This window comes from Athene noctua, chromosome 3, assembly GCF_965140245.1.
Source record: "Athene noctua chromosome 3, bAthNoc1.hap1.1, whole genome shotgun sequence".
In the NCBI taxonomy this organism is placed as follows: domain Eukaryota; kingdom Metazoa; phylum Chordata; class Aves; order Strigiformes; family Strigidae; genus Athene; species Athene noctua.
The window spans coordinates 47,684,398-47,710,694 of NC_134039.1; the positions used below are offsets into that span (position 1 = coordinate 47,684,398).

Sequence of the window (26,297 nt, forward strand, 5' to 3'; positions counted from 1 at the left end):
TATTAATTTGGAAATACAGTCTGTCATAAAGTAAATATTTTAAATATTGAATATTAAACAATAATAAAGATCACTTTGTAGAGATGAAATGAGCATCATCAGGGGTTTTTATAAACTGTCTCTTGATACTGCTAGGACCTGGGTAGCTGCTGTTCAGGACTAACAGTGCACAGCATATTCGGTGCAGTGTAGATTTTTTTTTGGTTGAATATACTTATTTACTGTCATAGCAGAAGCAGCAATTAGCTGACATTTCATGGGGCAGTCTCCCAAGAAGGATCCTGAGGCAAGAGCAGCTCCACTGTCAGATGAGACACTGGAAGGAGGCGCAGCTGGGTACCCTGCAGACCTGCAGGTGTCTCAAGTTGCCCCACTTGAGACCTTCTTGCAGCTTTTTCTTTTCCATCAGCAGCCTTGCTGTTTACAAATGCTTCTTCTTTTTAATTGCCTCTGCCCTGACAGCCAAGCTCTTGGCACAGATGGTCAGGACCACAATGAGGACTCCGACCAGGAATGTAACCAGAGGCCAGAGGAAGCAGTGCAAGAGGACAGTCTCATCATGGGTGCGCTTCAGCATCACATCATCTGGCCTGTGAAGAGGAGAAACAGAAGAGGGAAAAAATATAAATCAACTTGACATCATCAATTCATCGTAAGTTGAAAGCATCTGCCATGGAAACAATAAAGGTGTTTTATTTGCAACAGTGTTAGAAAATGATGAAGTGGACCATTTCATTCACTGCTTTCATTTGCCTGTCTATCACCAGCACTCATGGCAGGCTGTGAGAGCTTTCCACTTGTAGTGTTTACAGGCTAACAAGTTCATTCAGATTAAAAAAAATTTTAAAAAGTTTTGGTACTTTAGTTCTTCCAGGGGTCATAGTCATCACAAACAGTTGCAAGAGATAAAATATCACAGTGTGGATTGAAAAAACACTCCCGCAAAAACTTAATACCAGGCAACAGTTATACATATATCTACCTAATATGACATCAGGCACTGTGCAATGAGTTTAAAGTGCAATTAAAGCTTCCCTTTTAGCTTTGAGCCCTGACATGTTCATGGGGCTACATGGAGGCTCCTGACAAAGCCCTGCTGTGGTCTGGCTCTGGATGGAGAGCCAGTCCCTGTCCTCAGTGGTGCACTGCTGGTGGCCCAGGTTGGCCCAGCCACACTGGCAGTCAAGGGTCTGCACAAAACCTACCCCAAGGAGGACCTCTGCCCAGCCCCGAGGTGCCAGAGGCTCCCAGCGCAGCTCCTTCTCAGCAGAGGCTACTTCAGCAATAAGCTGCCATTGGGTTCTGCAAACACCAGCTGCTCAGTGGACTTGAGCACACTCCTACACAGACACACTGGGGAGCCTCTCCTGAAGGTCTGACCACCTGAGCCTCTGCCAACAACATCTAACACACAGTCACGCATTTCCAAAAACAGAGAGGAGGAGAATAACAAAAAGGAAGCATCTCAAGAAGCTTGGAAATTCAGCTGTGCCACGTGTCTGAAAGAGCAAGTATCCATCTGCTACTTCCAAGTCTGGAAAGTTGATTGGGAAATCTGATGGCAGATTTTCCTCAGGTTTGGCTCCTTCTGCTCTCCCTGCAGTTTAACAGTGTTAAATCAGTCTTGTGGCATTTGCACTTCACTGCTGCTTTCCCATCTACAGAGACACTCAGTCTGCTGGAAAACTAGCGGCAAGGGAAGCAAACAGAACTTTATCTAATTCGGAAATTATATAGCCTTGGTTCACATTGGTCCTCACTTGCACTGAACACTCCCATCCCATGTTGCTTCCTCAACACTACCTGATGCTCCGTGGAGCCACAAACCTCACAGCCTAAAATCCTGACAACCCAGGCCCATCTAGCCAGGTCCAGGGAATTAAGCTCTCCTAATGCAGTTGCACATGGAAACAAATCCCTGTGCAATGGCTGTGCTGTCTCTCCCCCTGTAGTTTCTCCTGATCAGAAAGCAGCAGTAAGAAAACATTCTCTGTAGGGGAAACAAGAAGAAACACTTTTTCCTTCACCGAGAAGTTAATTAATGGAGATGCCTGCAAATCTACAGGGTTTTATCCTTAAGGAGTTGGTGGAGCCAGACCACCAAGCTACACTCGATCCTGATTTAATTGCACCTCCATTTGCATTTGGGGGTCTCTCCTCCAAAACTGCTGTGTGGATGTTCCTCTGCACTGTGCCAACCTGCAAGTCCCAGAAGCTGACACCACACATCTCTCTTTATTTGTGTAGTAAGGAGCAGAATAAGACTCTGTTTATGAGCAGGTCAGCTATATGAAAGTTGAAACTCAGCAACATAAGAAATGATCAAAAGAAATACAGGTGTATTCAGTAGGAACACGTGAAGTCTGCTCAACCGAGATCCTCCAGACACATAATCAGACACATGTGGAGCCATAAATTGAATAAAATATATTAACTTTATGGGCACAAACTCACCAGACTATGCCATATCAATGGCAGCACCCAAACAGAAAAATCCTTTCACAGCAGGTATAATACCGCTTCCCTCATATTTATTGTATCATTGTCTGTGAATAACAGAGTGCTAATTGGCAAGGAAGCCGTAAGTAGGCAGCATTCAGTCCTCACAGCTCTCAGCTTACAAGTGACATTGATTTTTAAGTATTTTTTTAAAGTGGATGCTAATCACAGAGTTCAAAAATAAGAGGCAAGCAAACAAACTAGAAAAATGGATTCAGTTAAAGAAAATAAAGTGTAATTGGGGAGAGCAAGATATCTTTTTGACTGAATCTTAGATATTTTGGAAAACATCTTGTACCCAAATGTAGCAGCAATGGATGCCAAACACTCATTATAGGTGAGACTGTAACTCTTGCAATTTAGCAATTTAAGAGAGTTTCCCTTTTGGAAAAGAGTCAAAAACTTAAATGAAGCCTCAGGATGAGGTCTGGATTCAGATGGATATTATTGCTATTCTTAGCTACAACAAGAGTCCCTGTGCAATTCCTAAATGGCAGAAGGTGTGCAGCAATTCACTATCACAAGTGTCTCTTCAGACAGTGCATCAGGTCATGACTGGGTCCTCCAAAAATACATCATTAAATGACTACTGGCACCACATTTAAGACATTAAATGACCCTCTTTAGTCAAGGGGAGGGAGAAGCACTCCTGGAGAATGACCCGGTGCACAGGAGAGCAAGGACCCTCCAGGATGTAGCCACTCAGTACTGACTCTTGGTGCCAAAAAATGGTGGGACAAATCTCAGCCTTGCTCCTACTTGGTTTAATCTGCATGATTATTCTGGAAGAACTACCATGCTTTCAGCTGCTCTTTATTTTATCCCAAATTAACTCTCCAGTGCAGACAAGCACTTCTAGACCCCAGGAGTGAATAAGAAAAGCTAATAAAGGCCGACAGCACTGCTGGCAGATAGACCACACACTCCTGGATGGCAATGTCCTAGTTATGGTCTGTTAACAGCCCATGGATACTTATCAAAATCAACTTCAGCAGCATATAAAGCCATTCCTTTGTGTTCATATGATTCCCTCCCTGTCCTGTCAGGACCAGCTCCTCTTTCCTGCCTCTGCTGACCTGCGCAGAGATGTTGCAGGGTGTAGGGGACAGCACTGGGCAGTGCTGGGGCAGTGAGAGGAGGCAGCAGAGCATGGGAGCCTGGGATCAGCAGTGCCCAGTTGAGGACCCCTTCTCCGCAGATCCATCACTAGAGCTGACAGCAGTTATGGAAAGCACTCTGGAAAACAGCTTAGAGGGTGTAATGGCAACAGAGGGTCTCACTGAAATGCAGCTTTTACAGCAGAGGGAAATACCTGAAGAGGGGTTATTGAAAAAGGAAATGTTTATTATTTTCTTTTACAAGATAACTCCTTTTACCTCTGCTTTTTGATACTGAGATTGGAAACAATGGCAAATAACAGCTTCCAAAGTGAGGAGCAAAAAATCAGCCCTGCTGCTGCTGCACCTTCCTGACATGCTGCACAAGACCCCAAGCCTGTTGCACTGCTGCTGTAGCCCAGGGTCAGTGCTGGCAGGGAGTCCATGCGGCCAAGCTGGCCAATGTAATCTAAGAAGGAGCATCCAGGCAGAGGAAATCACCCCTGACCAGGAAAAACAGCCCAGTGGCACTTGGGTTATACTGGACTTGCAAATCCACAGCGAGAGCAGCCCACGGAGCGAGGGACAGGTGGCCAGACGTCCTCTGCAGCAGGAATGCTGCAGCTCCAGCAGCCCCACGGCTCTGCAGGAGATGTACAGAGGTAACCACAGGGGCTTGGGGGCTTGTCATGGCCCCACATGCTGCACCCAGCAAACAAGGTAACTGGGCTCATCACCAAGTTTTTGCTTTCTCCTTGGAAAGAGGGGTAGGGAGGCACAATGTGGGTGGTGGTGGACTTGCCAGTCCCATCTCAGCAGCCAGAGACTGGCATGGTGGGCAGTGTGAGTGAGGGCCTGGGAGGCCACTGGGCTAAAAACCTGAAGAATAAACACGTTTGCTTTCAGGTGACCCATGCCAGACTAAAACCCGTAGGTATTTCACGTGAGATTTGTAAGGTCCAAAACAAGAGACTGGGGGAAAATTAGGAGATAGAGTAAGTTAGAATCAGAAGTAATCAGATGAATTAAATATAGCAAAGGCATTAGTGATTAATTAACAGGTTGGCCTACAGAGACTGGATTTCACTTCTTCCAGGCTGTTATCCTCACATGACAGCATCAGTTTAGGGGAAGAGCTATCCTCCACCTCCTGAAGAAATGAATTCTCAGGCAGAGCAGAATGGTCACCACCACTTGGCAAGCTTTCGAAGGAACTGGCAAGGTGTGCGGAGCAGCTGTCCTGTGACATCTGAGTCTGTAGAGTGTTTGGGGACATCCCTGGGACAACTCCTAAGCGATTCTGCAATGAACCCTGAGGGATAAGGAACAAAATCTGCTTGCAGAAAGTACCCAGAGCAGCATCCAGGACTGCAGAAACCCTGTTTGGCCTGCAGTACACAGCTGCACTGCTGGGCAGCTCGCTGCAGCATCCTGCTCGGGACTGAGCTTGTTCCTCGGGTGCTGCATCAGCCCCCCTCGGGGACTAGCAAGAGCTGGATATGTCCTGCTGTCCTGGTACAAAAACCTTTGGCTTTCGCTCCAAGGCTTACAAGAGAGCTACTCCACATGTTTTTGAAATAGAAATATGCACACGGAGACACTTGTCTTGCCAAGCACAGACAGAGAGCATCACCAAGAGAGCAAAGTCACTGGCAGTGAACTGTGAGGTTTATGTGGCCTGTCACAGTTACTTCTGAGCCCTGAGATAATCACTATGGCTGCACTGTGAGAGGAGCCAGAGCTGGACTGTGCCAGCAGGGGCAGACCCCCAGTGTAGTACTGCACCATGATGGAGATGACCAAGAGTTCAGAAACCAGACACACTAGAGGGCCTTCAGGAGAATGAGCCTTTGGGTGGTTATCACCTGTCCATGGAACAGAAGCATACAGCAGAAGGAAAAACTGCTGCCACCCAAGAACTTTAGATACAGCTAAAGGAATAGAAAATTTTAGCTGAAATCTCTGGATTCTACCTCTAAAACAATAACTCTTATCACCAGCAGAAGCAAGGAGAGTGGGAACCTAGAAAGGAGCTACAGAGCTGCCGTTGGAATGGCAGGAGCAGCAGAGGAGTCTAGCAGGGCCTGGCAGAGAAAACAAAGGGATGATGGCAGGAGGAAGGGAGAAAGATGTATTTAACAGGCAAGCAGCAAAAAGAAGAGAGTGGGCTGTACTTCCACAGCGGACAACCCCTTTCCACAGAAATAAAAATAAATAGCTATAAGGACAGCCGAAACAGAAACATAACTGGTTTGGTTTTGCATGGCAAGGTCAGCATGTAGTGAAAGTGCAGTTTTGACCTTATCTTGCTACTTTTGTATAGGTGACCTGCCTGTTCCCAAAGTTTGAAGGTTTGTTGTTTCACTTGGAAACAGAAAAGGGAAAGTGCCCCCATCCCCCAGGGAAACCCTCTCATGACAAGGATGCAGCTTTGCTGGAAGCCCCCACAGCACCACTCCAGTGGTGCTCAGGCAGCAGTGCTGAACACAGAGCAGGTATGTCATGCTTGAAAATGTGTTTCTTTTCCCTGTGAAAATCAGCACATATAATTAAAGATATTGCCTTGTCCCTGCAAGTATAGTGCATTTAATAAACCCATCTTTGCTCTGTGACTTCCATATAATACTTCAATTCAGAGATGTTGACCAGAGGGATTGCACGTATTTCCCCTAAGCTCAGTTATGGACCATTTCTTGTTTCTAGCAATGCTGCCATTCAGCTCTCCAGTAAATGCAAAACCTCTCGAGGGGATATACCCAAACTCTAATACCAGTTACCAGTGTACAAAACAGTGGCAGGGACAAGGGAGAGACCTAGTGGGACAAAATGTGGAAAAAAAAAATACTTTCAAGCCCTGTTCAGGCATCTAGACCTGGTTCTGCTGTAACAGTGGTGGCCACTGTACAGCACCACCACCACTGCACAGCAGCAGCCCCAGGGTGAAAGAGTGAACAAACCAAAAAAAAGAAGTCTCTACATTAACTCTGAAAACACAACTTTCCCTTTCACTGGAAAGACAAGGAGGGAGGAATTTTGTTTTCATCGCTAAAAGGTGAGACCAGTACTTATTTTTATCAGGACTTTGAACTCAGGGCTGGAGTCTTGTGGGGCTCTGACCAGAAGTAACTGCATTAGTTGATGCATTATGCAACACATCCCTGTTAGGCGCTTCCAAGCAGTTCAAACAGCAGGCCTCCGTCAGAGCCTTCAGAGCAATTACTGAACATCACGGGAAGAACTGCAGTGCAGGGGTTACCAAAAAGTCATGTAGGACCAAAAAGTTACAGGCACGCAAACATTCCAGTCATCACTTGTGCACCACACTGTGCAATTTATGTGACACAGCAAAAGCTGACAGAGGTGGGGGCATGGCGTATGACACCTTACAAATATTTTTTGTATTCAAACAATCTGTGTGTAAAGATATTTGCAATCTGCATACACTTATTTTGCCCACAATTATTCACATCCCTTCACTATGACAAGCACTCATCAGTATTTTTTCTCCCCTATTGTTGCAAGAAGCAGAGAACCTCCGCTGGATGGCTGCACGCCGACAGTAAAGTCCTTTCCCTCTTGGCCCGAGCACTGCTTCAGAGGGGATACAGTAAAAGAAAGGATAGGAAATAGCAACACCAGCTTCTCAGCGGAGGGAACTAATTCAGAAAACTTTGTGAAGAGCAAACCAAGATTTCTGTTCCACCATTTATGAATTAGCAGCCTGAGCACCCTTGGCTTCTGCAGGTAAATTATTCTCAGATAAATAGTCTGCAGGGTATCCCAACACTGTACAGGTGGTCACTAATCACTAGACAGTGTTTGCTCTTCAAATCTCAGGTGAATTTGTGTACACCGTCCTGCAGCAAACACAGGGAAGTGTCAAGTATAAAGCATGGCTGGCTCATCTGCTGCACTGCAGCAAAGGAACCACAGAACGTTCTTGCCATACTTGGATGTACCCAGAGCTAAAAAGCAGTCACACCACATAAATGAGCCACTAATAAGAAATGACTTGACATATGTTGTTCTGCCTATTTCTGCATGGCATGAGACTGAGGGGTCTGAGCTCATGGAGATCTTGGTTTCTCTCTTTTTGAGACCTGGAACGTGAAGAAATAAAGTGACAGGATCTCCCCCATCCCACCCGTTCCCACAGGCCTCCCACTTTAGGGCATGCAGCTGTGATCCTTGTTTGCATGAGGCCATGCATGACTATAGATCCCGTGAGATCCATGAACACTGAAGCACTAGAGCTCAGTGACTTCTCAATCCTTTGGCAACAGCCTGAGAACTTTATCTGAATTTGCAATCTGTTTTGTGCTCTGAAACACCAGGGCTTGGTTTCTGTTGGGCAGGGCTCCCTTCAGACGGGATTTTCATCACAACAGACAGGCACCTTCACCAGAGGTCCAGAAAATGAACTTTCCTGTGCAGCTTGCACCCCTTGGCCCAAAACTAGCCAGAGAAGAGTGGGACCCTAAAGGTAAGTGCCTGCAGTGACAAAGCAAAATCTTGCTTTTCAGTAAAGCTCTGCACTCCAAGCTAAGCTGGGCGTTGGTTCTCTAAAATAAAATGTCAGACAGTTAGTTATGCTGGGCCTCTCTGTATTAAACAAGAGTGATTGAAATTGCCAAGTCTGCTTCTCAACCCTTTTGTATAACTTTGAACTGTACAAATGGCACCACTACCTTCTTTTTAAATCAGCCTGTTGAAATGTGCCCCACCAAACTGAGGGAAGGTGTTACCTAACAGTATGCTCTGCATGCAGCAACAATTCTGGGAATGATGCTAAATTAAATTTGATGAGGAGGAGATGATGTTCATTCATTGCATAGATATTAACCTAGAATTTTATTCTGACGTGTCAAAAGAGAGAGCATTAATGTTGCAAATGCTACTCTCTCTAAGGAACCTAACACTATATTCTGTGTTTTATCAGACTGACACTGAAGAGTTAGCTCAGTCACTCAGTTAAAAAAATACTGATAGAAAATTTGCACACTTCTATTTTGAAGTGAACAGATTTTTCCCTCAGTTTGTATTTTTTTTTACTGCTTCACAAGCTGTTTAGTCATCATAGCTCTAAAAGTATACTTAAGCAAGCACATTCCTAGTCAGCAGAACTTACTCTCAAAGCTCATTCCTATCTCCAGAAGAAAATAGATGGTGTACATATTTCAGTTTAGACTATCTTCAAGTATCTCTGGCAGTGAGCCTTTCTTCTGCTGTATATAGATTGTTGTATGATCAGCAAAAGGCAGCATTTCAAGGCAGCCGTTGCATTTGGCAAGAACATTTAGCAGTATAGGATGCAGCAACTCTAAGGAAAGCACAATTTCTCAGTGTCAACCTATATAAATGGCAGACCTTAGGCAGTATGCAGATTCAGAAAAATTTTGCCTTTGCTTCACCTACAGATATGATGTGAGAACCTACTCTGGACACCTATCACCTAGGTGCCTGCACTCAAGCATATCACCCTAAACTCCTTTACAGGAGAGAAATAAACATCTCTGGGCATCCGACCTATTTTAGGCATTTATTTTGGGGTAAGATGAAAGGCTCCCATTTCTCTCCACTGACCATAAAAGCTAATATTCACAGCATCTTGTCCATAACAGCTCAGATGAATCCTAGTCCTGATGCCTCCTGCAGAAGATCCCATGTTTCTGACTATCCTGCTCACTCAGGCAGTGGCTGCTGCAGTTCCCAAATCTCAGCAATGTGGAGAACTGGCAGCAGCTGTCTGCCCAGAGGAGCCAAAATCATCACTTGCCTCCTTGTTAGCAGACCCCAGTATTGACACCTTGTGGACCAAAGCAGCTCCCAAGAAGGTCCCTGCCAGGTCTGATGTCACTGCACAGGGTGCCCTAAGTTTTAACCTCCACATGCTGCAGACTGCTTCTTTCCTCACTGTAAGAAACAACTAGTTTTTGCTACGAAGCATTGGTGGTTTCCCTTTGCAAAGACTTAACCAGGGACAACAGACTGTCATCCTGGGCATGCCGACTAGGTCTACAGTCTCTCCAGGGAGGGGACAACAATCATAGCCATCCTAGGACAAACCTGAAGCCCCCAAGGCACTCAGCAGGTCACCCACAGGAGAGTCAGGCATCTCTGTCTGACACCCTGCTCCAGCTCCCCGGTTCTGACAAGGTCCTAGCCCACACTGGCATCCATTTTCCTCCTGTGTGTCTTAATAAACTGAAATATCTAATGCCAACACTCCCATACTGAGCTCTGAACTGCACGAGCAAGCACCGAGCTATTCCCACCTAGGTGTCCCTCATCTGTTTAACTTCTAAGTGCTGGTAGGGTAGTACCAACCTCCTCCTTTAGTCCCTGATGTGGCAGATATTTGAGTGCTTAACTCAGCAACCAAGAGTAGTCTCCACAGCTCTACCAAAATTACTTATGCTGATTAAATTAAGCAAGTATCATATGCATCCAGAATTGAAGTCTAAACCCCATAAAACCTTGGCTGATCTAGAGCTCTTATACCTCCCTGCCTACATGATCCTATCATTCCAATTGTTGCTGTTCTCACAAGTCCTCCCAGCAAGCCTGCACACTGTGGTAACAGTAACTCGCTGACGCCACATCACCTTTTATTTTCTGGCACATTGTCAGCAGAAAGGGACAGGCAGAAGGACTTCCTCCTCTTCCCATTTACTGAAGGAAGGAAATCACACGTCACCCTTATACACATGTAAGTCACATCAACATTGGTGGTAAAAGTAAGAATTGTAACAGAAGAGGAGATCCTTTATGTTACAACTTTCTACTCCGCAAGCATGGATGAAAACTGGCAGTGCTGTGAGCATTTATTACATGTATCTGATTCATTAATCCTCTATGAACACAACTCCTGAGTTGATTTATACTATTTACTGATCTCCCCTTTGCTCCCAGCCCCTAATGAACACAGCAGGATTTCTCTTCCATGGAGGGAAGGAACATTAATATCCAAGCCAGAACTTTGTCATCTGAGTGTTAAAAGACAAGAATCTTCTTTCCATAAAATGATATTTTTAAATGGAAACTTTTTTCAGAGTTTTAAATTTTTATTTCAAGTGGTAAAAACACTTCTCTGCCTTCTATGTAGCTTTTCATCAACAGAGTTGACTTGCACAGTTCTGCACTAAACTCTGTGTGATAAACCACATCTCTATATGGGTGTCCATGTATATACATATGCATGCATTTATATATATTTTCAAACAGAACCAATGGGCAGCTGTTAAACAGATGCATAAGCACATCCGCCTATGCAAATATAGATTACTCACCTCAAGTGTTGGTTAAAATAGCATGTAAATGGTTGTGAACCCACTTTCTCTTTCCAGTATTTCTGCTTGTATGTGACGTTCTCAGAGTTCTCCTGATCATCTCTTGCGCAGGGGGGGATGTATGAACACTGCCAACACACGTTGCAAAACTGAGTTACTTTCGCGCTTAAGAAGACAGGGCATCAGTTTCTCTGCATTTTCCAGATAATACCGGTGGGGCTAAAAATGGGCAAAGAATATTAAGTGCAACCTCCAAAGAAACAAAGAAAAGTTAGCTGAACTTTACTTCAATTGCTAGTTACTCCCTTCAGGCACTAGAAAAGAATATGCCAGCATTCAGAAACAAAATAAAGGCTTTATCAAGTTTTGTTCTGTTATCAAACCAACCTGTCACATAACACGGGTTTTCGCACAATTAATGTAGAAATGATAGTTTCATTTGACATATTCCTAGCCAGCTGCATGGATCGGATTTGAATTAGTTCCTGCTTTCAGTGAGGCATGTAATCACAAGTTTTGTTTAGCACCATGCTGATAAATAACCAAAATATTCCAGCAAGCTTTTCCAGATGATGAGATATCTGATATCTGGCTGGTATCCACTGGTAAAAGACAGGTATTCTTCCACTCCACTGTTACAACATGGAGAAACAAGCACAGAATGTTCAAAGCCCCACTTCAGAAGAAAGGTTGAGCATTTGCTTCTGCTCTATAGAAGTCAAGAAGAGCTGTAGATCTTGCCCTCAGACATCTGCCCAAAGAGATCAAGGGAATTTCATCCTCCAGCTTGGTGCACTTGGGACTGAGCTTTCAGAGGCTCTGTGGTGGTGCAATTCCTACCCCTCCCTGCCGTCCTTGTTGGGCTGCTTGGTGCCAGGTGTGATTCTATCCACATTCCCCCGAGCCATACACCAATCTATGGAGATAAGGACTGAATAACCTTGAGGAGCCTGGCTCCTGCCCCCCTCTCATTGCTCAGAAACGGTTATAATGGCCCATCATCTCCTGATGGCCTGACACACCTGTGCCTGGGATGTGGTCAGATGGAACAATAACAGGGTTGCATGTTATTCAAATTCTTGTGCAACTGCCGGAAGGCACCAGATAGCATTTGACAAAAGTCAATTATCTTGGATCCTATAAACTGCGACCACCAGAGAGACCCTTTGAGCTCTCCTGGATCGCAGTGGCCTGTGACCAGCATCTCCCCTGAGCTGGGACGCCTCTCAGGTACCAAAACCCTTAAGGTGTCGTCTGCTCCAGACAGAAGGAGGCCAGGGCGAAGTCCCCCCGCTCGAGTCTCAATTATCGCCCGTTGAGGAATGCCAAGGCATTGTGAGTATTTGCTCTAAACTCGAGAGGGAAATTTTCTTTGAGCTAGCTTCTATTTCACCCATTCTTTCCCTGTTTATTGGTGTGTGTGTGTGTGGGTACGTACCCTTACCCTTGTTCCTGTGTGCTTGTCCCTTTTGTGTTCATTTTACCGAACCCAAACCCCTTTGTTTCTGTATGTATATGTCTGGTTTGTGTATGCACATGTACATATGTGTATAAATTAAGGTACCGTTAAGTAAGTTGAGTGAATATTGTCATCTTAGAACCTGAATAAGTCGCTTTTCTTTCTGAGTTATTTTGTATTGACAAATAGTTGTTAGTTATTAATAAATCTAGATTATTTTTCTAAATCTTTACCGTGTCAATACTTTCATCCGCGACAGGCTCCACTCTGGGTCTCACACAATGCACATAGCTTGTTTCCAAGTGTCGTCTTCGACACACCACCCTTCCCTCCTGGCCACAGGGAGTTAAACAAGAAAAAACAGTACACTGAATCCAATGTTGGGAGTATCAGCATCTCAGTGTCCAAGCACAATCCCTCCTATTGTTACCAGGCATCCGTATGGGAGATCATTACAGGAGATGTTGAACCAAACTGAGTAACACAGTTTAACTGATTCTTGGATAACATAATGGCTTTTCACCCTGGAGACAGCAAGGCTCTGGGTACACACACAGATTTTTAATTCCTTTAAAACTGGGAGCTGCAAGCAGAAAAAAAGTGACTATGAAAGCAGATAAAATGCCTCCTACTTAGGCAGGATGAGGAAGCCAGAGGTGCAGGGTGTGGGAAGCCCCTAAAGGGATCCCCACATATGATCACAACATGAGTTTCTTCACAGCATCCTGAAGGCAGTAACAACAAGGTGATAGATACCTTCCCTAACCTGAAAATAAAGATCACCATGACTCTCCGTGACTAGTGAGTGCTTCCTCTCCATCTAGTGAGGTTTCACAGGAGCCCACCAAACCCCCAACTTCACACTATATCCAAGCTGCACAGACCTACAAGTACATCTCCACCATACAACAGCTTGAATCTTTGCCGTTCCAGGGGGCTGGGAGAAATCTCATGGTTTTGTTGGCCTGATCATGTAAAACCTGACCACTTCTGTCAGCACTTAAAATTGCTGCCAGTCGCTTCCATGTTTCAGACTGGAAGAATCTGCAAGATCTTACTTGTTGCTTCCAAGCTGAAACACCTTTTTCACATGCAAGGCCCCCTGTTTTCAGATGGGCCCCTGTTTTCACATGGGCACAACTCCTGGTGTTGCCACAGCCCACAGCTCCTTTCAGATCCCTGTTCAGATGACCTTAAACAAGGATTGTCCCACTGCTGACAATGAAGGACAGAAACTAGCAGCAACACCACCCTGCTTCAGAAAACAGAAACAGGATCTATCACACATAGTTACTTCCATCTTAGATAATATTTTTGGTTTGGTTGTGTACTTTGGAAGCATCAGCCACACTCCTGTTCCCTCCATGGTCCCAGTGCACAAACACATCTGTGCAGCAGCTGGACAGAGCCAGTAGACTTAGCATGAGGATACCCAAGGGCAATGTTGGTTCTGCTCTGTCCCCCTGACAGCCACCAACACGCCACACCATCCCACCTGGTCTCCTCCTGGTGCTCCCTGCTCAGTCCAGGCTCCAGCGCTCCCAACTTTCTCCACTCCAGTGTTTTTCTCCATGAAGCCTTTCAGATCCTGCTGTGGAAACAGTACCATATCCCACCAGTTGCACACTCACTGCCTACATCCACCTGTAATCTACACCCTGCTCTTCCCCAAGGCCCCAACTTTTAGGCACACTCTTGCAATAGAGGGATACAAGAGAGTAGAATTAAACAGACTTTACTCAGAGTCCCCCAAACCAACCACTATTTAGGCAGCATACAAAATAAAGAACTAGATAAAACAACTAGGTACCATTATGCATTTTTCTCTCTACATTTCCTCAGTGGTCTCAAAAACTCCTTTTCCTGTGGTATCAGCTCCAGTACAGAGCTTCCCTCTCTTCTCTGAAATGTTTCTTCCTCATGGCTGAGCCTACTACTGTCCTCTGCTATGAAAGCATGACCAATGCTGGCCAAACTTTCTTTGGATCCTTCAGAGACCTTCCATCTCCCTCAAATATTACATGAATCCTTCAGAATGTTCAAACCCTGGTGAACCATTGTTTATCCCCATCCTGAGTTTCAGGCTTAGAAACAATTGCAGGGAGCTCTTTTTTCAAGAGATGTCCATCTGAATGGACAAGCGGCAAACTGTAACAGTCTCCAGGGACAGCTCCATCACAGAGGAATTCACATTTTTTGACATCGGTCCCCAGGCTTTGACTTCGGTATGAAGCTGTTAAAAACAGAGGTTTTCAGGGCAGGGATTTTGTTTGATCTGGAAGATCAAAGGGGCTCACAGACAGCTTCCCCAATCAACACATCTATTTCTCCCCATGCCAAGGTAAGACAGTGTATGGGAGTACTGCCACTACCTACAGGAAAGATGCCTAGAAACTGGTGACAACAATGAAGATGCTCTCCATAACTGAAACATCACACCACTCTGCACAAGTAATCCCAGTGGCAGCTGTCAGAAAACACACTGGATTCATTTCCATCTCTTCCTCTTTATCTTCATGTGAAAAATAGAAAGGAGACACCCAAGAGCTTGCTGTAAATTGATGTGACCTCATTGCTTGAGCCTGTCAAGGATTAGCATTCTTGAAAAGGTCCCTACCCAAGGCAAAATCATCTTCATATGAATCCCAGGGGTCACCCTGAAGCATCTCCTTAACCTGACAAAGGCCTTGAGCCATGCTGAACACCCAAGGTCCAACTCTAACATGGACTTATCACCTGCTGCACAAATACCAGAGCTTGCCTTCCCAAGATGGCAGCACAGTTCCCCCCTAACCTGATGCTCGTTTTGGTCCCTTCTGATCCACTTAGGTGTTGGATCCCTCTTTTCCCAGCCTTCCAAGCACACTTTTTGGGCATTTTGCTTGATCAGCTGTACTGCCCTCTAAAGAACAATCAGCAGGTAAATAAAAGGAAGTCATAACCTGGCAACTTTCACAGCTGTGAGTTGGTAGATGAACCTGAAATGATCTCCCACTTTCGCAACAGGCAGTGTCTGAAAGGTTAATTCCACAGTCCTTCCCCCAAAAGACACAGCATGAAATCCTACCATCAAACCATAAACAAATGCCAAGCGTTTGAAACCAAGCTAGGACGCCTTGTGCTCAACTGCAGCTTGCACAGCAACATCCATTTTTAGTGGAAGTGTCCCACTCTATATTTCTTTGATGATTTTTTCTTAAACAAGTTACAATGAAGCTGGAGAATAGCACTTTTAAGATTAGACCTTCAGAATAAATCTAATGGAGTGAAGGCCTTTTCAACAGATCTATTGGTACACGGTGCTGTAATCATACCTCCTACGCTATGTCATAGCAACAATAAAATTATTATGTAATTCAAATACAGTCTCAATTACACAGCTCAAAATCCGTATTAGGCTAATAATATTACTGTTTCAATCAAAGTCAGTGTTTGGATAGGCGACTCAGGATTCAATTCAGTAAAAATGTCAGTGAGCTGCTAATATACATTTACACCAATGTTTTATAAGATTTGCATCTGTGTTTGCTGCTGGATGCTCCCACTCCAGTGTCTCTGCAGATGCTGGGAAGATTCCTGGTCCTTCCGAACACTTCATTAGAACAGATATTCTTCCATGTCTTGGAGGAGGGAGAGAGGCATGAACTCTCGACTATGATTTAGCCTCTAGGTTGCATTTCATGCTTTTCAAAGACTAATTCTTGCCTAGTTCAGTCATGTGTTCATGAAAAAGAAGCCAGACTTGGTAAGGTCTGAGGGAAGCTGTCTCAAACCTGGAAGACACTGTCTACAAGATGGGACCAAGAAAGTCTCAAATGCAAACAGACAAAAGGGCCCAAAGTAGAAGCAAGTCAGCCCATCAGAAGACAAACCATTGGCACTAAGAAGCAAGTCTCCAGCCTTAGTCTCCAAGTGACTTGTTGAGAACCATCCTCCTGGCTGCTGGTGAACTACAGGACACAACATGTACCAGGCCAACAGGGCAGATGTTGTAGTAGGAGTCTACTATAGGCCACCCACCCAGGACAGAGAGGTGGATGAAATATTCTATAGGCACTTAGGAGAAATCTCACGATCACTTGCCCTTGTTCTTGTGGGAGACTTTAACTTCCCAGACATCTGCTGGAAATACAACACAGCAGAGCAGGACCAGTCCCAGAGATTCCTGGAATGTGTGGGAGACAACTTCCTGACACAGCTGGTGAGTGAACCGACCAGAGAAGGTGCCTGCTGGATCTCCTCTTTGTCAACAGCGGAGGACTGGTGGATGATGTGGCAGTTGGAGGCTGACTAGGGCACAGGGGTCATGAAATAATAGAGTTCTCTGTTCTTAGAGAGGCCAGGAGAGGGCTAAGCAGAACTGACATTCTGGACTTCCAAAGAGCTGACTTTGTCTTGTTTAGGCACCTGCTTGAAAGAATCCCTTGGGAGACGATCCTGAAGGGTATAGGGGTCCAGGAAGGCTGGGCGCTCTTTGAGAAGGAAGTGTTAATGGCTCAGGAGCAGGCTGTCCCCAGGTGTTGTAAGAGAAGCCAGCAGCAGAGAAGGCCACCCTGGCTGAACAGGGAGCTTTGGCTGCAACTCAGGGAGAAAAGGAGAGTTTACAGCCTTTGGAAGAAGGGGCTAGCCACTCACAGTGATTACAAAGATGCTGTGAGGCTATGCAGGGTGGAAATCAGGAGGGCTAAAGCCCAGCTGGAAACTAATTTGGCCTCAGCAATCAAGAACAACATGAAATATTTCTATATTCAACAGCAGTATGTCAACAGCAAAAGAAAGACCAGGGAGTCTCCATACCCTGCTAGACGCAGGAGGAAACATAGTAACAAGTGATGAGGAAAAGGCTGAGGTGCTTAATGCCTTCTTTGCCTCATCTTTAATAACAAGACTAGTTGTACTGAGGGAATCCAGCCTCCTCAGCCAGAGACAGAGACTGGGAGAACGACCCCCTTGCAATCCAGGAGGAGACAGTCAGTGACCTGCTGCATCACACAGACACACACAAGTCCATGGGACCAGATGGGATACACCCGAGGGTGCTGAAGGAGCTGGCTGGGGTGCTCGCCAAGCCGCTTTCCATCATTTACCAGCAGTCCTGGCTGACTGGGGAGGTCCCAACTGACTGGAAATTGGCCAATGTGACACCCATATATAAGAAGAGTCAGAAGGATGATCTGGGAAATTCCAGGCCTGTCAGCTTGACTTTGGTGCCCGGGAAGCTGATGGAGCAGCTCATCCTGAGTGCCATCACACAACACATGTGGGACAACCAGATGCTCAGGCCCAGTCAGCATGGGTTTATGAAAGGCAGGTCCTGCCTAACAAACCTGATCTACGACAGGGCGACCTGCTTATTGGATGAGGGAAAGGCTGTGGATGTAATTTACTGTGACTTTAGCAAGGTCTTTGACACCATTTCCCACAGCATTCTCCTGACAAAACTGGCTGCTTGAGGCTTGGACAACCAAACGCTTTGCTGGGTAAAAACCTGTCTGGCTGGCTAGGCCCAAAAGAGTTGTGGTGAACGGAGTTAAATCCAGTTGGCAGCTGGTCACGAGTGGTGTCCCCCAGGGCTCGGTTTTGGGGCCACTCCTGATTAACATCTTTATTGATGATCTAGACGAGGGGATCGAGTGCACCCTCAGTCAGTTTGCAGATGACACCAAGGTGGGTGGGAGTGTTGATCTGCTTGAGGGTAGGGAGGCTCTGCAGAGAGACCTGGACAGGCTGGAGCCATGGGCTGAGGCCAACTGGAGGAGTTTCACTAAGGCCAAATGCCGGGGGCTGCCCTTGGGCCACAACAACCCCCAGCAGCGCTACAGGCTTGGGGAGGAGTGGCTGGAGAGCTGCCAGTCAGAGAGGGACCTGGGGGTGTGATTGACAGCCGGCTGAACAGGAGCCAGCAGTGTGCCCAGGTGGCCAAGAAGGCCAATGGTATCCTGGCTTGTGTCAGCAATAGCGTGGCCAGCAGGGACAGGGAAGGGATCTTACCCCTGTCCTCGGCACTGGTGAGGCCGCACCTCGATTCCTGTGTTCAGTTTTGGGCCCCTCACTACAAAAAGGACATTGAATGACTCGAGTGTGTCCAGAGAAGGGCAACGAAGCTGGTGCAGGGTCTGGAGCACAGGTCGTACGGGGAGCGGCTGAGGGAACTGGGGGTGTTTAGTCTGGAGAAGAGGAGGCTGAGGGGAGACCTCATCGCCCTCTACAGCTGCCTGAAAGGAGGTTGCAGAGAGCTGGGGATGAGTCTCTTTAACCAAGTAACAAGCAACAGGACAAGAGGGAATGGCCTCAAATTTCACCAGGGAAGGTTTAGACTAGATGTCAGGAAGTATTTCTTTCCAGAAGGGGTTGTTAGGTGTTGGAATGGGCTGCCCAGGGAGGTGGTGGAGTCCCCATCCCTGGAGGTGTTTAAGAGTTGAGTTGACATAGCGCTGAGGGATATGGTGTAGTTGGGAACTGTCAGTGCTAGGTTAATGGTTGGACTAGATGATCTTCAAGGTCCTTTTCAACCTAGTTGATTCTGTGATTTGCTTGGTGCAGCAGAGAGTGTGCCCCCACATCATGTGCCATGCAGGTTGGGAAGCTTTTAATGAAATGAAGAAGTGGAAAGTGTACTCTAGGTAAGTCTCATTACAAAAGCACATTACACTACTAAAGCCAACAGTTTCCAAGTCCTGATTTCCAAGTGTATTGAGTTTGCATGGCAAGGTTTTGGCAGCACGGGGGCTACAGGGGTGGCTTCTGTGAGAAGCTGCTGGAAGCTTCCCCTGTGTCTAATAGAGCCAATGTCAGCTGGCTTGAAGACGGACCTGCTGCTGGCCAAGGCCGAGCCCATCCGTGATGGTGGTAATGCCTTTGTGGTAACGTATTTAAGAAGGGAAAAAGATAGCTGTGCAACAGCAATTACAGCTGGGAGAGAGGAGTGAGAACATGTGAGAGCAACAACTCTGCAGACACCAAGGTCAGTGAAGAAGGAGGGGCAGGAGGTGCTCCAGGTGCCAGAGCAGAGATCCCCCTGCAGCCTGTGTTGATGACCCCGGTGAGGCAGCTGTGCCCCTGCAGCCCATGGAGGTCCACAGTGGAGCAGAGATCCCCCTGCAGCCCGGGGAGGACCCCACGGTGGAGCAGGTGGATGCCCACAGGAGGCTGTGACCCTGTGGGAAGCCTGTGCTGGAGCAGGCTCCTGGCAGGACCTGTGGCTCTGAAGAGAGGAGCCCACGCTGGAGCAGGTTTGCTGGCAGGAACTGTGACCCTGTGGGGGACCCACGTTGGAGCAGTCTGTGCCTGAAGGACTGCACCCTGTGGGAGGGACCCACGCTGGAGCAGTTCATGAAGGACTGCAGCCTGTGGGAAGTGCTCATGTTGGAGAAGTTCATGGAGGACTGCCTCCCGTGGGAGGGACCCCACGCTGGAGCAGGGAAGAGTGTGAGGAGTCCTCCCCCTGAGGAGGAAGGAATGGCAGAGGCAACAGATGATGAACTGACTGCAACCCCCATTCCCCTGCACCACTGGTGGCTAGGAGGTAGAATTCAGGAGTAAAGTTAAGCACAGGAAAAAGAGAGGCATGGGGGGGAAGGTGTTTTAAGTTTTAGTTTTTATTTCTCATTATCCTTCTCTCATTTGATTAGCAATAAATTAATTACCCCAAGTCAAGTCTAGTTTGCCTGTGACAGTAATTGGTGAGTGACCTCTCACTGTCCTTATCTTGACACACGAGCCTTTCTCTCCCCTGTCAAGCTGAGGAGGGGGACTGATAGAGCAGCTTGGTGAGTACCTGGTGTCCAGCCAAGGTCAACCCACCACTCCAAGCAATGTGTGAGCTTCTCCTAATTTTGTGTGTGAGCACCTCCATGCTTTACTGGGTTATCTTCGTGGTCTGGAAGGGAGGAAGCACTGCAGCAACCATCCCACTGTGGCAGGAGATGAGCAGGGCCACTCACTCCATTAGCACAAAAAAATGCCCCCCTCCCAGCTGACTCTACCAGGGGACCCGAAGCTGAACATCACATCTGGTTTTTACCTTCATCTGTCAGCACAGACAAACCCACCAGAGTGACAGAAGCCACAACCCCTCATGAAGGCTCGAGCCAGGTGAGACGGGAGGATGAAGGGGTTTATCCACAGCATCCAAGGCTGCTTCCAGAGGAATTGCTAGGCAGCATCTGCAGTTTGACCATCACAGGCACCAGCCCAAACACAGATCTGATGCTTCGCCAGATGTACCATACCCTCCCAAAATTATTGTAGGTTGGGCATACTTTGGTATTACACCTCCTCTGTCGTGAGCCATATTTAAGAGTGAAAAACAACAAACCAATTTTCTTTACAAGCACACAGAATTGTACATCATCTCATCCGGCTGAGTGGTTACAGAGAGAAGCACGACAGAGGCAGGTGTGGACACAGAGCAAAGACAAGGAGCAGTGGCTGGCTGCTCTGCTCCCCTGCCTGGTCACAGGGATGGGGAAAACCAGGTCCTGCTGTGCGGCTGCTAACAGCAGGCTCAACAGTCGCTCCCCCAAAAGTTGCTTCAGCAAAACAGTGTGTTGGTTCTTCTGGCCCTATGTTTAAGCATAGAAAGGGAAAAGTCTCTAAAGCCAGAAAGCAGATCTTTTTAGCAGCTGACAGATTCTGCTTTTTATCCAAACAAATCTATAGCCCCCACGCTGGCTGTATGTGCCACCGATGCACTCGATGGCCAAGAACAATAGCAAAAAACTGTCTTTGGAATTAATCACCTTTAAGTCTTATCTCAGAGATTATTGTTATCAAGGCAGCTGAAGAAAGGTTACCATCCCTCTGCTGAAATTTCTTCCTCTGAGACAACAATTAAAGAAAAAAAAAAAGGGAGAGAAAAAAAAAAAGAAATCCACAAATCACTTGGACTCAATACAAATGTAATTGTGCCCGGTGCTTTGTATATACATTTCTGGATTAACTCTGACCCAGCTATATAATCTTTTAAGAGCTAAAATGAATCCTGGGCTGTACAATGATGTGATTATCTTAGGAAGCAAGAGAGAAAAAAAAAAAATTTCTTTTTCCTGCAGCTAGACCTCGTTAGGACAGATTCATAACTGCTGATATGTTTATATGCCAGCCCACTCTACTACAGAAAGTAGAATATTTTTAGTCCAATACACTGGGGATTTTTGGGGTGGAGTGAAGCTGCCAACTGATTCAGTATTGTTGTGTGTTGTAAGGAGTCTGAACTCTGCCTTTTCTGCACTATTTTACCAGGAAAAATTGCTACCCTACAAAGAGAAGCAGCTAAACAGAATATAAAATTTAAAGACTGCTCAAAACAAAATTGGGTATTTTTTTCCTTCTAGTTAGCTGGAACTGATTAGCGTGTTGTATGTCTAATTGCATGAACGCAAACAAGCATGCTGCAAGAAGGCGATGGAAACAGGACGGATTAAACGGCTCCCTAAGTCTTCATTCATAAGTACATACCGGATCCCAGGCATTAAATCCAGCAGATTCCTACTCTGTTGGTACGACTAATCTATTTCAACATAAAATCCTGAAAGCTTTTAAAGACAATGAGACTTTAGGACAAAAATTATAAGGAGGATATAACTGCTCAGCTACACAGACATTAAAATTGAGAAAAAAAGGAAAACCAAAGCAACAGCTATACATACTTCATTCCTTTAAAATGATGTGTTTTCTTAATGAGACCTAAACAAGTTTTCTTATTTTGTATTGGTTTTACATAAACTCCTTAAAGTAAGGAAAATAATCCAAGTGCAGTTTTTTTTCTATGTTGTTTTTCACTTAGTTAAGTTCAATTACTACCAGAGAATAGGTTACATCAAAAAATACATCCTTTTTGCTTGGTCTCATCTGGTAAATCAGATTTAATTCTTGGCAATCAATATCCCAGGGTAAATAGCCCACACCTAGAGATGCAAGATGCAAGCTGGAGAAAACGGATTACATTTATAGGAGTGTGCAAGTACGACACGTTGCCAACACATCCCCGTGTTTTCTTAATAACTGTTAAATAAAAATAGGCTTCTGAGTGACATTTACAGGCATTGCTTCTGAAGCTCTAGGTGCCTCCCTGCAGAAATTGCAATCCAGCCCCCAGACAGTTGCAATTCTCCTCTTCCCACTTCCAGAAAGTCAGGAGAAGACAAGATCAAGAAGTAAAAATAACACAAAACACTCTGACTACTGAGAGAGGCAGTCGCAGCCCAGTTTGAAAGCCTCTGCTGAAGCTGAGGCTGCTGCAAGAGCTGCTGAGCCCAGGTGTGCTGGCAGCACGGCTCACCTCCCCCTACCCTTCACCCACCACCCATCACCCACCTCCCACCCCCCATCCCTGCTGGAGACAGCCACAACGGGCCATCTGGCTGTGCTCAGGCATGGCCATGCTGCACCCTCTGCGGCAACACGGCATCTTCACCGCATGTCAAAAGGGCGTTTCGCCAACCACCCCCAGCCCACCTGAAGATAGAGAGAGGTTTAGGGGAGTCCTGGTGCTTGGACAGCTGGGTGCTCACGGTGCATGGGGAGCCTAGCAGCAGCACCCCCAGGGAAAGGGGAAGTTTACAAAGCTCCCTCACAGGCCATTTCATCCACTTTGTTCTCAGGCACCATCTGACACTGCAGCTTCATCACTCATTGCTTCTGAGACGTGCCAACAATTTAATCCAAATCCTATCAGACTTACTGTCCTGCTTCTTGCTCTGCTGATTTTTGCCCTAACTATCCTTTCGAGCCCACAAGCTGCCAAGGGGAAAAAAGCGACCCCCAAACTCTGAGCTTGCAGTTTAATCAACCTTCTGAGGGACAGAGCCACATCTGTGTAATTATGACTGCAAAGATGTGAAGCTACACATCCTAAACTGGACACACAAGTCTGGTCCCCAGCCCTGCATGCAGACCCCTGCATCGTGCTTAGCGTGAGCCTTGGCACTGCACTGCAGCCACATCTCCATCAAAGAGCTGAAACTTACTTCTCCAATACACACCAAAGTTCAGATTCTTTCAGGGGGAAGTGTGTATGTGCGGGGTGTTTCTACCATATTTTTTTATTTCTGGAAACTATTTAAAATCTCCTCCATGCAAGCAGTATGCTGGCAAGGTGGTCTTTACTCTGAATCATAGAATCACAGAACGGTTTGGATTGGAAAGGACCTTAAAGATCATCTAGTTCCAACCCCCCTGCCATGGATCAGGTTGCTCAAAGCCCCATCCAAACTGGGGATACAAAGAAAAAGGACACGAAAAGAAAAAGAACAAAGAGTAACTGCCTTTAAAAAGAGAAAAAAGCACAGGTCGTACGTTGTTATCAGACTACCCTAGTTTGCTAGAAGATGAAACTTCAAAGATGCTTCTGTTTGATCCGTTTTCATGTGGGTGATGGAAAAGTTTAAGAATGAAAACAGCACGGAGGAAACTTCTGTTTCAGTGCAGCCCTCTCCCCAGTGCCTGGTCAGCAGCAGCTCCGTTAAAGTCTCTCCTTGGGTTTTAGGGAGCTGCTCCGGGAAGCCCCTCATCCTCCAGGACACGCAGTGCAACAGCATCGTTCGTGGCTCATGCGGACGGACGGACAGACAGACAGACAGACAGACAACCCCCCCTCACCGGCAGCAAGAGCTTCTCCCTGGCTCCCCACGGGCGTCCCGGGGCTGCCGACAGGGCAGACCGGGGACCGGCCACGGAGTCACCCCCTAGCCCCCCACTGCGCCCATGCGCTCGGGCCACCGGGGCTGGGGCGGCAGCGCTCCTGCCAGAGGGACAGTCCAGGACTGGGATTCTTCAGGGGGAAAAAAGAATTCTCTCTATCTATACATAAATAGCGTGTGCGTGTATATATAGTGTTATGCTATATATATAGTATAGCGATATAGTAAAAGTATAGATGTACACTATGTAAACACTATCTATAAAAATATACGTATACTATGATACACTGTATATACACTAAACTCCCTGTACACTATATATACATACTATAAACATAGATAGACACTATAACTCTATATACACTATATGTACGTACTACATATACACACTACATACAGTGTTATACTCTCTATATCGTACAGTGGTATGGTATAGTGTAACACTGCACTGTATATAGTGTTAGGCTAAATAAATAGTATAGTAGTATTGTATAGTAAAACGCTGTACCGTATGCAGTATGTATATATACACACACGATATATACCCACACATCACATAGATACATACCATGTGCGGCATTTTTACATATATACTATATCTGTATACTTTTTGCTGACTAACAGCACAGGGACGTTTTGGAGGGATGCTCCGCGCCTTCATCCACACCCCCCGCCCCCGGCTGAGGAAAACCCGCTCCCGCACGGCGGGCGGCTGCGGGGGACCCGGACCGCAAAGAGGCGGCGAAAGGGCACCCGGCCCTGCGTGGCGGAGGGGCAGGATTTGCCCTGCGGGACACCCCGCCACCCCTCTCCTCCTTTTGGGAGCGCGGCGCTGCGCGGGGCTCACCTTGGGGTTGGTGCGGAGCTGCCGCTCGTCCTCATGGAGCAGGGCAGGGGCGGAGGAGCGGGAGGTGCGGACCAGGACCTGGAGACAGGGGTAGCGGGCGGTGCCGCGGCAGGCGGCCCCGCAGGAGAAGGTGCAGGCGAAGCGCTCCCCCAGCTGCCGCACCGCCAGCACCGTGCAGTTGGCGGAGCCGCCGCCGCCCCGCTCCTGCAGCGCCGGGCGAAGCCAGCAACAACCCAAACCCAGCAGGGAAAGCAAGCCGGCGGCGATAAGGAGGAAACCCAGCCGCATGCTCTTGTCCTCCGCCTCCGTGTACTCGTAAGCCGCCCGGCTCCTCGCCATCGCCCGGTTGCCGCTGGCATCCGCCGTCGGGCGGCCGCTGCCATCGGCTAAAGCTCCCGCCGCTCCCCCCGCCTCCTTCCCCGCCTCCGGGATCCACGGAGGGGAGGGGTGGTGGGTGTGCGTGTAACCAGCACGCCAAAAAAAAAAAAAAAAAAAAAAAAGGAAAAAAAAGAAAAAAGCAAAAAGCAAACGTAAACCCGTTTGACCTAATTCAGGCCATTCTGGGGGTGGAAGGGACAGCTTGCAACGGGATTATCTGGTCTGAGCGATTTGCTGTGGGGAGGGCTAGTCCGGATTAATACCAGGTACGCTGCAAGGTGTAATATCTAGAGGGGGGTGGGCGGGTGGGGGGCCGGAACGCTCCGCGTTCCGGCCCCCCACCCGCCCACCCCCCTCTCACCCATTCCCAGCATAGGGTAGCGACCCTGCCGCTAAATCCAGAACAAAAATCACAGCTTGGGCCATGCCACAAAAATAGTTTGTGCTTCCCAATTCTCGCTGCTGGCTTGGTTAAGTCCTGGAGAGCCCGTGTGAAGGCACGTTGAGTACCTGCCCTGTGTCAAAATCTACGAGGTGTCTGTATACACGTGGAGACAGACCTAAAATTACAGACTTTAAGTATCTGGAAGTAAGGAAGCAAGCTGGTATTTTCACCTTATTAAATGAGAAAAGAAATAATGGGAGTTGGGCAAACATTACCCTGCATCAAGGTGACTTTTTGGGGGTGCAGGGCAAGTGCTTTGCTCTAGCCAGCCCCAAATCCAGCTCTGCATAGCAGGGACAGACCCAGCCTCTTTCATCATTATTTGAAGGTAATAAGTAAGCAAGATGATAGCTGTCAAAATGTTTTACATAGAAGTTGATTGCAACAGGAAGGTAGTAACCTTTGAAAGGTCACTCTAAGAAGTGCCCTCTTCAAAGCAGATCTGCAGAAAAGCAGTCGATCCAAGAAAATACACTTATTTTGCAAATAAAATTTGGTTATTACCCAGCATTTCCCACTGTGGCTACACAACAGAACAAGCTCTCCGGTGCCAAAGTACAATAAGCAATAGTTATATTTTTATTCTGTAGTCTTTATCATAGGCAATTAGGGAGAACAAAATATGACAGTTTTGGAGCCAA

At 46.8% G+C, this 26,297-nt stretch overlaps 1 protein-coding gene across 4 annotated transcripts; it reads right to left on the minus strand.

The window, feature by feature from the left end:
• KCNMB4 (potassium calcium-activated channel subfamily M regulatory beta subunit 4) lies at positions 1-25,286 on the minus strand. 4 transcript variants are annotated; one of them, XM_074902874.1, is made up of 4 exons: positions 24,834-25,286; positions 13,840-13,932; positions 10,886-11,013; positions 1-590 (listed from the first exon to the last, which is right to left on the minus strand). In XM_074902874.1, the coding sequence occupies exons 1-4, from the start codon at positions 25,170-25,172 to the stop codon at positions 422-424; spliced, it is 729 nt and encodes a 242-aa protein (XP_074758975.1). In that variant the 5' UTR covers positions 25,173-25,286; the 3' UTR covers positions 1-421. The 4 variants fall into 4 exon arrangements, with proteins under 4 accessions (XP_074758975.1, XP_074758974.1, XP_074758976.1 ...); XM_074902873.1 differs by having other exon boundaries at positions 13,840-13,935; XM_074902875.1 differs by lacking the exon at positions 13,840-13,932.
• Positions 25,287-26,297: the final 1,011 nt, after the last annotated feature.

Excerpts from the sequence above, each read along its gene's own strand:
- KCNMB4 (XM_074902873.1), bottom strand. The coding sequence starts at position 25,172 with ATGGCGAGGAGCCGGGCGGCTTACGAGTACACGGAGGCGGAGGACAAG. Across the intron at positions 13,936-24,833 it reads AGCTCCGCACCAACCCCAAG|CAGGATCTGAAAGGCTTCAT; the intron begins GTGAGCCCCGCG and ends CTGTTTCCACAG. Across the intron at positions 591-10,885 it reads TATTTTAACCAACACTTGAG|GCCAGATGATGTGATGCTGA; the intron begins GTGAGTAATCTA and ends TCCTCTTCACAG.